Genomic DNA, 16,999 nt, shown 5'->3' with positions numbered 1-16,999 from the left:
CACATTTGCAAATCAGCAGCAAGGGCTTGTCTGAATAAATGAGTGGAGTCTCAGAACTCCTGGGGCAAGATGGCCCAGGAGTATTGGGTGGCCTTATGGGTGTCCAGGCCCTCCCACGTAAAGGCAAACAAATGCTGACAAGCAGGGTCAAGAGGGGTGGTGAAAAATGCATCTTTTAAATCGAGGACAGAAAAATGGGTAGTGGAGGGGGGAATTTGGGACAAAAGAGTATAGGGGTTGGGCACTACCAGGTGTATGGGGATAATGAGGTGCAGGTCCTGGACCAAGCGATAAGTACCATTTGGTTTCCTTCCTGGTAAAATTGGAGTGTGGCCGGGAGAGTGGACAGGAGTAATGAGGTTGTTAGTAAGGAGGCGCTCTATGATGGGTTTTAGGCCTTTGCGGTGTGTTACTGAAATGGGGAACTGAGGCTGAGATGGGAAGAGTGGGGTCCTTGAGGCGTATAAGAACTGGGCCATGGTGAGTAGCAATAACTCGGGTGGTGGCCCCTACTATTGGGTTAACATCGGGTAGCAATGAGGTCTCTAGGGCCGGTTCCTCTAGGTTGGGTGAAAGACGGGAAAGGAGCAGAGGTGCTGTGAAACTAGAAGTAAGGTGTAAGAAGGCCCCTTGTTTATTTAAAATGTCCCTTCCCAACAGAGGGACCAGGCACAAAGGGATTATAAGGAAGAAGTTGCATCCAGGGAACAAAACAAAGGGCCAATACACTGGGGGCTGGTAGGCTTGCCATCAATACCCATGACCCAGATTGAGGAAGGACTGCTTATCCCTGAAAATGAGGGCAGGACAGAATAGGTAGCCCCGTCCAGCGATGTGGGTAGATCAGGAGAAGGGGACCTGGGGGGCTCCAGGTGGCTGAAATAGGGAGGAGGGCGAGTAGGGGGTTAGGAGAGGTACTCAGGTGGGTCAGAAAAGGTAGACATGGGAGGGGTGTAGAAGCAGGAGGAGAAGGAGGAATTTTCTCTAGCCAAGAAGACTTGGGAAGGGGAACAGGAAATACAGTGAGAGGGATGGGAGCACAGAAAAAAGAAAGCCTGAATGTATGGGACCTCAGGCAATTTCTCGGTCTTTCAGCAGAACTTTACTTAGATTGGTTAAAATATTGAAATCAAAAGTCCCTTATTTGAGCCACTTAGAGCTGCCACTTGACCATGGAAAAAAAGATGAGGTGCTTTGGACAAATGTTGCTGTCAGTCCCAGTTTAGTGAGGTTGGCCAGGAGGCACCCTAGCAGTGTCCGGGAGTCAATTTTAGAACTTTGATTACCCATGGATAATCTCCAGAGACCAACAATCAAGGCTAACGAATCAGCATCCCAGTTGTTTACTCTTGGCTACGGGTGAAGAAGGAGCACCCGATGGTTGACAGGGACATCTCTGGGTCAGACAGGAAGATGGGGGCTATCTCTGTCATGGCCACAGTTTATGCACAGAGAGGCTGGCAGGGCGTCACCAGAAACAGACACAGGTCGGGACTTATTATCTGTGCTGCCGGACCAGCGTGCAACCAAGGATCTTGGGTGAGTGGGACAGGGGGGCTCCCTGAAACTGCACTGAGCAGTGAAGAGGAGACTCACTCCCACTGGGTTTCAGCACCAAATGCTAGGCTTGTCACAAAGATAAACTGAGGCCAGGCCAGAGAGAAGGAGAAGGAGAAGTTTATTCGGTGCTCCCGGGCAAGATTCACAGGGCCGAGAGTGGGGCCAGTGAAGTCACACCTATCTGTGGTGAAGGACAAGTTTTGAAGCTGGGCAGGAGGGCGGTCAAGAAGGGGAGGGGCAGGAGCTGCAGGTGCAGGGGCTTACGCCGTCTCCAATTGTGAAATTCCGAGGTGGGGTGGTGTCTGGATCATTCTGCTTGATACAGAGGAGATGGTTCATTGTCCTGGAGCTCTTTGAAGCTAGCTGTCTCGATCCAATAAAGGCAGGTCAAGCGGTTCCTAATTTCCCTGACCTGTGCCAACAAAAACCACCTGCTGATCCACAGGAGAAAGGCAGGTGGGTTTGTTTATTTTTTTAATTCCCATAAAAAGTTAGAGTCTCAGAAACCCACAGGTGCACTTTTACACTGTCCTATGGGGCCACTTTGAGTTGGCATCCACTCAATGACATTGAGCTTGTTTTTTTATTTCCCCCATGAGTTAGTTAATTGTGCCAGCCTGGCCGATAATCACATGTGGGTCTGGTTGAAAGGCGGAGGGATAAATGGGTGGTGAAGCCTCGCCTTTCTAGTTCTCGGGTCTCTTGCTTTGTGATGGTCGCACCAGGATGCAGCTGCCTTAGCAGCTTCCTGCTTCAGCTTGCAAGATTGACATCCTACAAGACATCCCCAAGGAGAAGCCGCATGGACCTATCCCGATGCAGCCCTGGGTGCTGGAGCAGCCTTATGGAGACCCCTGCTAGTGCTGAGATGCTTATTCGTTTACTGACTCAGCTTTCCTCCTGCAGTCGGCATCATTGCCTCTGTTTTGTGAGGTGAAGGACTTTGTGGACTGGTGTTGGGTGAATGGGTTAATGTTGGACTTGTGGGCTTGGGCAGCATTGGGTTGGGATGTTTTCGTGATACACATTTTCTTTGCATAAAACTCTCTCTTATACATGAGTTGCTGTGGATTTGTTTCTCCAAAGTACCTAGACTAATACACCCCAATTAATGGTGATAATAGCTGTGCCATATATATCAATGTTTAGATCTTTTAAAGTGTAGAATTGGTGAAATATCCTAAATTATAGCAGAAAGATGATTATCAGGTAATTTGTAAATTCAATGTTTCACGTAACAGATTTTTATTTTCTTCATCAGATGATGGCCTGCGTACAGAAACATGCAAAACACGTGTCCAGCTCAGTTCATTAAAAAAAATTAACAAAATTATAGAACTAGTTCTCAGAGGAAGAAACAGAATATTAACAGAACTCCAGAGTCCCCTTTAACTTCCCTTCTGATAGCTACTCATCTAGCACAGCAGATTCATTTGCCTATTTTCAAACTTTGTGTGGATTTGAGCCATAGTGTCTGTATCTTTTGGGGGACCGGAGGGTCTGAGTTCCTTTTGCTCGGTCCTTAGGTTTCGCTGTCACAGCATGCGCACCCTTTCTTGTTGCTGTGTAGTACTCCCTTGTTCTAACAGAGCACAGTTTATCCAGTTTTCCCTGGAGCACATTTTGAATTTCCAGTTAGGCTGTTATGAACTAGTGCAGTAGGCAGTGTGTGTATTCCCTTTGCATTTATCTATATGAGAGTAATTTTAAAAAGTGTTTTTCCTAAGGTTCCAGCTTGTACAGGCAGGAGTTAGTTCGAAACAACACATGTTTAAACATGCCTCTGTGATTAATGGATGCCACTCAGAAACACCCTTGACTTAATCTTGTGAGGGTGCTTCAAAATAGGTGCTGTAAAGGAAAAAAGCCATGTTGAGTCTAGTACACTGTCTCCCTGAAAGTAAGACATCCCCCGAAAATAAAACCTACTTACAGTTTTGCCTCTCACTGAAATATAAGGCATCCCCCTGAAAATAAGACCTCCCGAAAAATAAGGCCCCTTCCCCCGAGACTGACGAAACTGCCATTTGGGTGTGGTGGAAATTAGAGTGTAGAATTCTATGAGGAAGAGGTAGAGAGATGGAAACACAACCTTCAGAAGTGTATAGACCTAGATGAAAGATACCTTGAGAAGTAGTAGCTTCGTATTTTGAAATTTTTGCTTAATAAAAGGTTCTGTAAATTTATGGCAATACTTGTTTTGTTTGTGCAGATTGTTGCCCAGTTGCTTCTGACTCCTCACTGCCCTGTGTCCCACAGGAGGTCCTGCACCATCTGCAGAAGTGTTGCTGCAACCATTGTGTCATTCCATTTTGTTGAAGGTCTTCCTAGGTTTTGCTTATCCTCTACCCAGCGCGATGTCTTCTCCACGAACTGGTCCCGCCTGATAATATGTCCAAATCACGTGAGGCAAAGACCCCCCTTCTAATGAATAATCTGGCTGCACTTCTTCCTTGCCGTAGTTGTTCATTGGTCCGGCAGTCCACGGTATATTTGATATTCTTATTTAGTCAAAGGAATGTATTCTTCTTTGATCTTCCTTAAGGATTCTTTGCAGTTCCTTGTTACTCATCCTCATGCAGTTTTGCAGAGGTTGAAAGTACTGTGCTTGGGTCAGGTACACTTTAATCTTCATAGTGGCTTTTCTTCTTCTTTTGACACTTTAAAAAGCATTTGCAGCTGATTTTCTCAATACAAGACATTTGTTGGATTTGTTGACTGCTGCTTCCACGGATTTCTGTTTTCTTTTCTCGTTTTATTGGAAGCTGTTATTATCGCTTCTTGGCCTTTTGTCTAAGATCAAGGGTAGTATCTGTTCTTATCAGTTTATTGGGAGCTGTTACAGATATCATTCCACAGTTCAATCATTTCAAGTGGTAGTATATAATTGCTACCACAATCAGTTTCAAAACATTTTCCTTCTTCTTGAACTCCTTGATATTGGCTCCTCTTTGCCTCCTCCTTCCCCCACCATACCCTCCAGGAACCTTTATTTATTTTATTTCTATAATAGGGTTCCCCCCTCCCGCCCACAACTTACACAGTCCAGTATATCCATTCACATGCACTTCTGTTGCTCCACCCCATCCAGTGGGGGTAAACAGTCATCAGTGCTATCAGCTCTCAATTCCCTGGCTTCCCCCTCTTCTCTCTTCCCATACCCTCAGGGAACCATTACTCCTGTTACTATTTTTGAAGGGTTATCTATCTTGACTTTCATGTACCAAAAAATCTTAATTATATAAATGAACATATGCAAATTTAACATGATTAATGAGGTAAGACAAATAAAACCCATAGTAGTAAGGGGAGGGAATATTAAATAAGTAGGGGATAGTTATGGGGTTCATCAGTGCCAGACTGCACCCTGGGGTATGAGGGGGAAAAAAAAAACAGGAAAGAAGAAAAAGATGTATGTATGTGTCTTTATTTATATATATGCAAATGCAACAAAGAAGCAGATGGACTTTGGGCCGCTATTTAAATCTTACCTCAGTACAAGAATGGTTTGTTCTAATAATACGGCATTGTATGATACCTCCCTGACACAATCACTGAAGACAAATGGGTGCATAAGCAAATGTGAAGAAAGCTGATGGTGCCCGGCTATTAAAAGATATAGCTTCTGGGGTCTTAAAGGCTTGCAGTTTTAAATAAGCAGCCATCTAGCTCAGAAGCAACAAAGCCCACATGGAAGAAGCACACCAGCCTGTGCAATCATGAGGTGTTGATGGGAAGAGCTATCAGAAGTTCAAAAACAAGCAACCAAATTGATGTGATTGAACGTGGATGTAGTGGTGACCCAAAACCCACCTGTAAGATAATTTGACAGTCCCTCTCAGAGGGGCTTCCATGGATTTTGATGGTGGATCCAAATAAAAGGAAATCTTTAAAAATAGCAATCTTTTCTCTATTTTTCATAATGTTGCTTCTAGGTCCAGTTGTGAGGAATGTTGTTTTCTTTATGTTGAAGTATAATCTGTACTGATGAATTTGATCTTGGTCACTAAGGACTTCAAATTTTCTTCTCTGTCAGTAAGCAAGGTTGTGGCATTTGCAAATTGCAGGTTGTTAATAAGTCTTCCTTCCATCCCGAAGCCGCATTTTTCTTCACATAGTACCAATTATTTTCTCAGCATATCGATTGAATAAGTATGGTGAAAGGATGCAATTTTAAAAATTGTTTTATTAGGGGTTCATACAACTCTTATCACAATCCATACATACATCAACTGTGTAAAGCACATTTGTACATTCATTGCCCTCATCATTCTCAAAACATTTGCTCTCCACCTAAGCCCCTGGCATTAGGTCCTCATTTTTTCCCCTCCCTCCCTGCTCCCCACTCCTTCATGAACCCTTGATAATTTATAAATTATTATTTTGTCATATCTTGCCCTGTCCGACGTCTCTCTTCACCCACTTTTCAGTTGTCCGTCCCCCAGGGAGGAGGTCACATGTAGATCCTTATAATCGGTTCCCCCTTTCCAACCCACACTCCCAGTATCGCCACTCACACCACTGGTCCTGAGGGGATCATCTGCTCTGGATTCCGTGTGTTTCCAGTTCCTATCTGTACCAGTGTATATCCTCTGGTCTAGCCATATTTGTATGATAGAATTTGGATCATGATAGTGGGGGATGAGGAAGCATTTAGGAACTAGAAGAAAGTTGTATGTTTCATCGTTGCTACATCGCACCCTAACTGGCTCATCTCCTCCCCGAGACCCTTCTGTAAGGGGATGTCCAGTGGCCTACAAGTGGGCTTTGAGTCTCCACTCCACACTTGCCCCCTCATTCACTATAATATGAGAAAGGATACAATGTTGACTGACACACACCTTTCTTGATTTTTAAACCATACAGCAACCTTTGTTCTGCTAAAATGACTGTTTCTTAGTCTATGTACAGGTTCTGCATGAGCACAACAAGGCTTTTTGGAATTCCCATTTATTGCAAAGTTATTAATGGCTTGTTATGAGCAATATAGTCAGTTCCCCACACCGTTTGCAAAGTCAATAAAGCACAAATAAACATCTTTCTAGTATTTGCTTTTAGCCAAGATCCATCTAAAATCAGCAGTAATATCCCTTGTTCTACGCCCTCTTCTGAATCCTGCACAGATTTCTGGCAGTTCCCTGTATATTTATTGCCACAACTGTTTTTGAGTTATCTTTAGCAAAATTTTATGTATATTAATGATATCATTTGATAACTTCCATATCCTGCTGGGTCGCCTTTCTTTGGAATGGGCACAAATGTAGATCTCTTCCAGTTGGTTGGTCAGGTAACTATTTTCTAACTTGCTTGGCATCCAACCTTGTATCTGTTTGTTGAAATATCTCAGTTACTATTGTACCAGTTTCTGGAGACGTGTTTTTTGTCAATGCCGTTAGTGCAACTTATACTTCCGTTTTTTAATACTATCATTTCTTGATAATATGATGTTACCTCCTCAAATAGTTGAATGTTGAGCAATCATTATTTTTGTATATATGTGAAATGTTTTAGTAGAAGTTTATTATTTTTTAAACCATTTTGACATATAATTCATGTACCATACAATTCAGTGGTTTAAATGTATTAAAAAGAACTGTGTAATCATCACTACAATCAATTTTAGAACATTTTCTAAATGTTCTAAATAGGTACATTCCTGTACCTTTTATTACCTCCCCACCTTCTTCTGCCCATTACCCTCCAACTTCTTTTGCCATTAATCTAGTTACTGTCTCTTTAGATTTACTTATCCTGCATTTCATATAGAGAATATCATACCAAAAAATCCCAACAACAACCACCCCAAAAGAAAATACAGAAAAAAGACCTGAATCTAAGAGAAAGCACAAAATAATAGAAACTAGACCAAATAAAAATAGGTTGAAAGGGAAAACAAATGATAATATATTAAATTTACCCTAACTGTATCACAATAATCCATTTTCCAATACTCTCTGTCAGAGGGCAAGGCTATTCCTATCCTTGTTAGTGGTTGGAGGGGAGTCAGTGAAGGCTTAATTAAATGGGGACTTTGCAGATGGATTTTGGACTTTCATTATCATCCTTCTACAAACTTGGGTGTGAACAAGTATTTTTGGTTCTGTTACTCTATATATTTCTTCTGTGTATTCATTGATCCTTTCTACTTTGTTCAGTATTTTTCTCATAGAATGGTTCAGTTGTGCAATTTGAGGCATGAAATAGTTTTCTTTCAGCTTCAGAAACGCTGAACATGCTTTTCTTCCCTCTTGATGTTCTAACTCAAAGCATTGCCCATGACATTGAAATATGTTCTTTGCATGAACTCTTTTGTTTAGCAATTTTATACCATCATTCCTTCCATTTGCTTTAGTTTCCCTATCTTTAAAAAATGTTTTAAAATCATTTTATTGGGGCTCTTACAGCTCTTATAACAATCCATACATCAACTGTATCAAGCATATTTGTACATATATTGCCATCATCATTTTAAAAATATTTTCTTTCTGTTTGCTCCCTTGGTATCAGCTCCTCTTTTCCCCACCTCACTGCCCTACCCTCCCTCCCTCATGGACCCCTGGTAAATTATAAATTCGTATTATTTTCATATCTTACACCACGCGCTGTCTCCCTTTGCCCACGTTACTGTTGTTTGTCCCCCTGGGGAGAGGGTAGGGACAGTTTCTCTATCTTAAGGAGAACGTTCTAACATTAGCTTTGGTCTTTTCTTCCCTTTTAATCTTTTTAATGGTGCTTTGCTTTCTTCATGCATGGCATACTTGATGTCTCCCCACAACCCATCTGATCTTGGTTATTTGTTTTCAATTCATTGAATCTATTCTTGACATGATCTCTAAATTCAGGTGGACTATATTCAAAAATCATACTTTGGCTCTCATGAACTTGTTTTTAATTTTCTTTATTTTCAACTTGAACTTGCATGTGAACAATTGATAGTCTTTTCTACAGTTGGCCTTGTCCTTGTTCTCACTTATGATATTGAGTTTTTCTGTCATCTTATCAACAGATATAGTTAATTTGATTGCTATATGTTCTATCTAGTGAGATCCACATGGATAGTCATTGTTGATGTTAAAAAACTGAATGTTTAATGAATAAGTATTAGTCCTATAAAATTGTATCATGCTATCTCTGGTCATTTCTATCACCAAGGCCATCTTTTCCAAGGTCATAGGATGATTAATAATCAAAAGTGATGACGTGGTTCCATGTGATACTAACTAAAGAAGCTGATGTAGTTCTAGTAATAGCAGAGTAAATTTTAAACCAAAAAGTATTATAAGGGGTAATGGAGAATATTTTATAATGAATCAAAATGTCAAGCCATTGGGAAATCTTATTATCTTTCAATTCCATTTTTCCTGGAACTATTTAAAGCCTTTTCTCATAACCATTCTAAAAACATATTCCACATATAAAGCAAAAAAATGATAATGATATAAAATGTGTCGATGCACTATACATATACAGAAAAGTATACCTCTGAACAGTACAGTGAGTTATTGCAAAATGAGCTTACCTGTTTACTTAAGATGCACAACATTGCCTGCTCCTCAGAAGACCCTCCTGTGGCCTCTTCCAATTACTCTTCCTGGCCTCTTCTCCAGAGGTCAACTATTTTGACTCCTCATACCAGATCACTTAGCCTGATTTTGAACTCTACATAATAAAATAGAATCATCAAGGGTCCCTGATGGTGCTGAGGGACTGCTAACCTCTAGGTTGGCAGTTCAAACCCTCTAGACGTTCTGAGGGAGAAAGATGAGGCTATTTGCTCCTATAAAGATGTACAAGAGGGTTGCTTTGAGCCAGATTGACTTGATGATGGTGGTCTAGGTTTTGTTAAAATGGAATTATCTGTATTTTGTTGTTGTTGTTCTTTGGCCAGTATTACATTTGTGCTATATGTTTTTAAATATATCCTGTGAATAACTTGCTATTATTTTCTTGCCATTTCAGATAATTTAGAGAACAATTATGACAGCTTACGTGTGCTAAATGTTGAAAGAAATGGAAATGTTATTTATACTTATAAGGTATGCTTATGTTCTTTTTAACATAATTCTATGCAATATATTACTTTGGTGTAATGCATAAGGCTTGTCCTTTGACGTTTAATGAGTGACTTTTGTTCTTTTTTGGGTGAGATTTAATATGGCGATTGGAAATTTGTGTTTACAAATAGTCCTATTTCTGTTAAATAAAAGAATATTGAATGTGCATAATATCTAGCACAGTGTCCAAATTTTTTGAATATGAAAGTAAAAAAATTCCATTTCTTAGAAGAAAAATGCTATGTAAAAGATTTTAAACCTAAATTGATATGTTAAATTATTATCTTTGAAAAACTTAAATATGATTATGTTGTTCTTTCAGACTGACAAAAGCTATGTTGGGATTTCTGTGGCATTGTTACTTAACAAGGTGCCTTGAAAGTTAAATGTTCTCAGGAAAAACCTTAACTGGATTTGGGAAACATGAAAGAATAATTTCAATGTTCAGTTAGCTGTGCTCAATTGTATCACTCTACTTTCTTGATTAAAAAAAACAAACTACTATTTTCAATCATATATCTAAGGGCATTTAAGGAATTGTATGACACAGAAGTTTTACTTCTAAGAATAACCTGGCCATGTTCTAACCACTCCCATTACCTATGCTGTATCTTTTGTTAAGGTGTAAATGGAAGTACAAAAAAACTAGCTTTTGGAAACACAGGGAATCCAGTACAGATAAAACCCTCAGGACCAATAATGAGAGTAGTGATACCAGGAGGGGAAGGGAAAGGTGGAGGGAGAAAGGGGGAACCAATCACAATGTTCTACTATAATCCCCTCCCTGGGGGAAGGACAACAGAAAAGTGGATGAAAGGAGACATCAGTCAGTGTGAGACTTGAAAAAATATTAATACGATAATTTATAAATTATCAAGGGTTCATGAGGGAGGGGGGGCAGGGAGGGAGGGAAAACGAGGAGCTGATTCCAATGCTCAAGTAGAAAGAAAATGTTTTGAAAATAATGATGGCAACAAATGTACAAATGTACTTGACACGATGGATGGATGGATGGGTTTTGACAAGAGTTGTATAGGCCCCAATAAAAAGATTAGTTTCTTTCAAATGCTATGTTCTACTCTACAGGCCCTGCAAGCCTAGCCAGGATCCTGAACATCCCTTTAGAGCTGAGAATCCCGAACAGGTTCTGCTCCTTCTGACAGGCAGAGCAGGCCACCTTTAGAGTGCTGTTGTTAAGATTGGTTGTATTATTGATTGCAATTTTTTTCAAACTAGTAACATTCTAAGCAATGATATTTAATGAGCGTTTGGTTAAATTTTTTCTTTCAGGATAAGGGAAATACCTTCTTTGGAGTCTATGATTGCCAAACCAGACAAAATGAGGTAAAGATGAAATAAAACCCCATAGATTACTCATTAGTTACTTGGTTGCTTTTAGATTATTCTTCCTTTTTTAAAAAAGAAATTAATAAATCATTTTATTGGGAGCTCTTACAGCTCTTATAACAATCCATACATCAATTGTATCAAGCACATTTGTACATATGTTGCCATCAATATTTCCAAAACATTTTCTTTCTACTTGAGCACTTGATATCAGCTCCTCTTTTCCCCCCTCCCTCTCCCACCCTCTCACCCTCGTGAACCCTTGTTAATTTATAATTTATTTTTATTTTCATATTTCACATCGTCCACTTTCTCCCTTCACCCTCATTTTTGTTTTTCAGTCTCTGAGTGTGTGTGTGTATGTGTGTGTGTGGGTGGGGGGGGTGTTGTACGTCAATCATTGTGATCTGTTCCCCTTTCTCCCCCTTCTCCCCTGACCTTCCCCCTACCTTCATGGTATCACTGCTCTCATTATAGGTCTTGAGGGGTTTATCTATCCTGAATTCTATGTGTCATGAGCTCTTATCTGTACCAGTGTACATGCTCTGGTCTAGCTGGATTTGTAAGGTAGCACTGAGGTCATGTTAGGTGGGGGCAGGAAGCACTAAAGAACTAAAGGAATATTGTGTGTTTTGTCAGTGATATACTGTACCCTGGTTGGCTCATCCCTTCCTTGTACAGATGGGCTTTGGGTCGCGGCTCCTACCCCCTTGTTCACATCAGAATGGTTGTTTGTTTTGGGTCTTCTGATGCTTAATATCTGATCCCATCAACACCTCACGATCACACACGTTGGTGTGCTTCTTCCATGTGGGCGTTGTTGCTTCTGAACTAAATGGCCGCTTGTTTATCTTCAAGCCTTTAAGACCCCAGATGCTATATCTTGTAATAGCTGGGCACCATCAGCTTTCTTCACCCATATGCACCCATTGTCTTTGTTATTAGAACAAAGTGCTCTTGCATTGAGGGAGAACTTGAGTAGAGGCCCAAAGTCTACTGCAGACCTTTGTTATTGCACAGAAGAGTAGGTGTGCGCTAAGCTGGTTTAATACAAATAATGAGCGGACTTTGCTGGGAAGTGGAGACAAGCTCTGTTTCCCACTGGGTTTTGTGACATGTGAAGGAAGGCCTGGAACGACTTTGGCTTTGGAGCATAGAACCTGTTTGGCCTCTGGAGGGAGACCGAAAATGGACTGAACCTAGAAAACCGAGCAATAGGGAATTCTAACTGTGAATCAAGCAAATTCTGAAGCCATACACTTATATCGTATTATACTATGAGACACCAGTGGTCTTTGAACATAAGCTAGTGTGAGGCAGAATTTTTATTGCTTAAAAACCAAAAAGTTCTGACACTTGAATACCTTTTGTTTTAAAAATTTCACTTTGAAGCTTTGAGTCTACAAAATAACTGTAGAAGTTCACAAAGATGAATGTAAAAGAAGGTTCATTGAATTATTATAGTACCCCAAATATGAAGCTGTCCAAATGCTTATAAGTAAATGTTTTTTGAAATTCATACATTCATTAGGAAGCAAAGCTATGGATAGAGTTATACGCATAGGTGTGCACTTATGTAAATACATTAATTCATATAAATTGAGGTATTGGCCGATATGCATATATCTATATGGCAGTAAACTGAGGCAGTGGATGGTCTTAGGGCCTCTGCTCAAGGCCTCCCTCAACACAAGAACACTTTATTCTAACAACCTGGCATTCTGTGATGCTCACATTGCCAGCACGATCACCGAAGACAAAATAGGTGCATAAGCTAATACGGTGAAGAAAGAAGATGGTGCCCGACTATTACAAAATATAACATCTGGGGTCTTAAAGGCTTATAATTAAACAAGCAGCCATCTAGCAGGGAAGCAACAAAGCCCACATGGAAGAACCACACCAGCCTGTGTGATCATGAGGTGTTGACAAGATTGGGTAACAGGCATTAGAAGACCACAAGCAAACAAACAAACAAACAAACAAACAAACAAACAAACAAATAAACAAATTATTGAGAATGAGGAGGGTCAGAGCAGAGACCCCAAACCGATCTGTAGACAATAGGACATCCCCTCACAGAAGGGTCAGAAGGAAGGGATGAGTCAACCAGGGTGCAGGAAAGCACAGATGAAAGCACACAATATTCCTCTGGTTCCTTGAGGCTTCCTCACCCCACACTATCATGACCCCAGTCCTGCCTTTCACTTCAGGCTAAACCGGAGCATGTACAGATAAGAATCCAGGAACAAGAAAGGGAGTGGCAATACCAGAGGGTAGGGGAAAGGTGAGAGGAGGGGAGGAAGGAAGCACTGATCCCAATGATTGACACAAAACCATATTCCCCCCTCTCCCAGGGGGACAAACAGCAGAAACCATGGAGGAAGGGAGATAGTGGTCAGTGTAAGATATGAAAATAATAATTTATAATTATCAAGGGGTCGCCGGGGGGGCGGGGCGGGGAGGGGAAAATGAGCTGATATCAAGGGTGCAATAGAAAATAAATATTTAGAAAATAATAATGGCAACATATGTACAAATATGCTTGATACAATTGATGTATGGATTATTACAAGAGCTGTAAAAGCCCCCAATAAAATGATCTTTTAATAAAAGAAAAATGTTTTCTTTTTTAATTTTATCATCTTTCCATTCCATTTTTTTCATGAACTTTTTGCAGCTCCCTTATATTACTGTTATATGCAAAAAGCAAGTTGCTAGAAAAATACCCTCCATATATGTTAAAAACATTTGCAAAAAACCCTATGCTCTTCATGTGAATACACATATATGAGGGAGTACACCCAATAAAAAACAGAAATTTTTTTCAAAGCTAAGTATTTAAATTTTTTTTTTTTTACAAAACAATCTGTGATTCCAGTCTTGGAAACATTTTTCAAATTCATCTGTTTGGATGACTGTCAGCACCTCCCTCATTTTTATCTTCACGTCCTCTGCGTCATCCAATCACTGTCCATTCGTGTCCCTCGTCATTTTCAGAAACAAAAGGAAGTCGCACTGAGGGAGGGCAGGTGAGTAAGGTGTGTGGAGCAAGAGAGGCATGCTGGTTTTTGCCAGAAACTGGGTGCACTGAGATGGCTGGGTGAGCAGGTACATTGTCGTGTGGCAGAACCAGCCCCCCATTTGCCACAAATCAGGCCTCTTTTGTTGCACACTGTTATACAATCTTTTCAGAACCTCTAGAGCAGTGGTTCTCAACCTTCCTAATGCCGCGACCCTTAATACAGTTCCTCCTGTTGTGGTGACTCCCCCAACCATAAAATTATTTTCGTTGCTACTTCATAACTGTAATTTTGCTACTGTTATTCATCAGGTGACCCCTATGAAAGGGTCATTCGACCCCCAAAGGGGTCGAGAGCCACAGGTGGAGAACCGCTGCTCTAGATAGAAAGCTTGATTAACAGCCTGACCTGGTGGAGCGTACTCCAAACGCACTATCCCCCTCACATCAAGAAAAACAAATGAGCATCGGTTTTTTTTTCGGTGCCCCCTTGCATATCAAAAACAGAAAACATCTGAGAGGCTTCCGAGCACATTATAAAGCACATTATAGAACACATATATTTCCTTTGGGAAGGGGGTTGCGATTGGGTGCGCATATTGGAAGAGTTGACTTTTTTATTTGGTAGTGTTTGCATCTTTTAAACAGTGAGACTGTTTATTTAACCATTAAAAGGATAAAGCATTTAAAACTCTGATTATATCTGTGAGTCTTCTTGCCTATAAATTGGAATCCCTCGGAGCAAAGGACACCAAAACTTCTCAGTGCCTTCACATTTACTCAAAGGTCCCTTTCTTGGCTGTCTCAACCCTTTTCACCTGCTCTGACCACAAGATTTTAGTGCGGTTTCAGTGTTTGCCTCGTCGACAGGTGCTAACTACTTTCTTAATACACCTGCTATTCGATGCTTCCCCTAGCGTCTCTCCTGTGCCCTCACATGTGTTATCGTTTCTTTTTTATTCTCTACGAGTTTGCCTAACACAGCTGTGATTGTCTCCAGTTCCGCAGTCTGCACATCACATTCTCCTTCTTAATGACCCTGTGCATGCTCTCTGCTACTCAATGAAGGGGAGTCTTGCAACAGTTTGAGATTTTCAAATAGCAACTAGAAAATTGAAAAATAGAAAAGGAAAGATTAAATAAAGGTAAAGGGACTACTTTTACCAGTCTTCTGAATGAGAGCCCTGTAGCAGATGTACTGTAACAGTCTCTAAGAAATCACGAATATATTATAGACAACTGTGTGATTTGCTGAGCACTTTTACTGCCTCACTAATTATAGCAACTAATGTTTGAGTGGGTTTTATGTGTGACAGATAATGTAGTATATGCCCCAGATGGGTCATCTCACGTGATTTTTGCTGTGAGACAGGCATTGCTATTTTACTGAAGGGAAGGTAGAGAGGTTGAATAATTTGTCCAAGGTCAACACAGCTGCGAGTGGCAGAGTCAGGATTTGAACGTGGGTCTAGTTTGGCTCCAAGATCCATGCTGTCATGCACTAGGATCTGTTGCTTCCTGGCTAAATTTCAAACACAACCGATTTAAACAGACTTTATTCTTCAAACCAACCCAAACAAGCAAACAAACAAAAAACACTAGAAATTCTCAATGTGGATAAACTAATTTTTGGTGACTTTTAAATAAAATGTTTAGCCACAATAATGTTTAGTAGAGAACTAAATGGGTATTTATACTCATAATTGTTATTTGATGTGAAAGGCTGTATTTAAAAAAAAATCTATTTTCTTCCCTTTTAAACAGCTTCTGTATTCCTTTGAGACCAACTTACAAGTTATCAGTTGCTCTGTCAACAGAGAGAGAACTTTGCTTGGTAAGCTGAACACCTCTATTGCTTCATGTTAAGAACTCAACTTTACATTGGAAATTTTAAAGTTAGAACTAAATTTTAAAGGGTCTCAAAATATAAGGGGGCTTCAAAAAGTTTAGAATTTTTCTATCATCTTTTAATTACATTATTATTATTTTTAACCAGGCATTTAAATTCCATAACAGCCAACTTCTACTCTTGCATCCACAAGTACTTCCTGGCTGGCTGCAACACCCATCTTAGGGTATGCCTACACCTCTTCCCTGGCACCACCCTTGCCCCATCTATCCCAAGCTTACCCATCCTCCGAGGCCCACCTGAGTTTTCTTTTTTTCAGAAAGTCTCACTGACTGCTCCTGCCCACATCCATGGCCCCTCTTCCCAAAACAAATTAACATGAGCTGGCTATACTATCTGTTTCTTGACTGCCTCATGGTTGGAAGGGACTTATTTACGTTTTTCCATGAACTTTTTGAAGCACCCTCATATTGGATTCTTGCAATAGTAGATTATTCTGTAATTATATTTTGGGGGGATGGCGCCATTCCTGGGGAATTCGGTTTGAAATAAAAGATCTGTAGGTTATAGCTACTAAGATGAGTGCTTGGTACTTTGCCTTAATCATTCCCTGACAATTTGTTTTGAACCTTTATTTATTTCAGCTCTAAAATGGTGAACTATAATGAGTCACCAAATAGATCAGTTGCTAATGGATGTTTTCTTTGTTTTCTACTAGCTGTAAGTTTAGTTCAGTCTACTGAAGAAGGACGAAGGAATGAGCTTCAACCAGGTAATGACGTGGTACTTTCTAGTGCCTGTTCGGAGATAGAGATTCATTGGACTATTCAGCCAAATTTGATGCCTTGTTAGAAATAGCTTTATCTGAGAACGAGAAGGCAATCAGGTTATGGCAAGTGTGAACAAGCTTCTTTTTTTAAAAGTACACAGGAAATTGCAGGGAATAATATACCATGAATTTTTTTCTTTACTTCTTTTTTCATTCCCAGATTTTAAAAAAAGTTTTATTGGTACTTCATCCATATCATACAATTCAATAGTTCAATCATATCAATCTTTTTACTTCTATATGGTTAAATGCCTCCTGCATTGTGAATAGTCCACTAATCCCTTCCCTCAGAAATGAAACCCCTTGCTTTCAAGTCAATTCCTCCTCATAGTGACCCT

General features: G+C 40.2%; 1 protein-coding gene and 1 pseudogene across 1 annotated transcript in view; both read left to right on the top strand.

The window, feature by feature from the left end:
• The first annotated feature begins 4,333 nt into the window (after positions 1 to 4,333).
• Positions 4,334 to 4,496, top strand: LOC115869318 (annotated as a pseudogene).
• Positions 4,497 to 9,011: 4,515 nt separating this feature from the next.
• The window catches only part of LOC101639308 (gamma-secretase activating protein), a 95,488-nt gene continuing 87,500 nt past the window's right edge, over positions 9,012 to 16,999 (top strand). The window contains exons 1-5 of the mRNA XM_045288948.1: positions 9,012 to 9,054; positions 9,520 to 9,596; positions 10,905 to 10,958; positions 15,748 to 15,817; positions 16,551 to 16,604. Of these exons, the coding sequence (XP_045144883.1) occupies positions 9,012 to 9,054; positions 9,520 to 9,596; positions 10,905 to 10,958; positions 15,748 to 15,817; positions 16,551 to 16,604 (298 nt within the window). The remainder of the gene's footprint in view (positions 9,055 to 9,519; positions 9,597 to 10,904; positions 10,959 to 15,747; positions 15,818 to 16,550; positions 16,605 to 16,999) is intronic.

The sequence above is a fragment of the Echinops telfairi genome, unplaced genomic scaffold, assembly GCF_000313985.2.
Source record: "Echinops telfairi isolate 266 unplaced genomic scaffold, ASM31398v2 ScPeMD7_23;HRSCAF=83, whole genome shotgun sequence".
Classification (NCBI taxonomy): Eukaryota; Metazoa; Chordata; class Mammalia; order Afrosoricida; family Tenrecidae; genus Echinops; species Echinops telfairi.
This window is presented reverse-complemented; position numbering and strand designations above follow the sequence as displayed.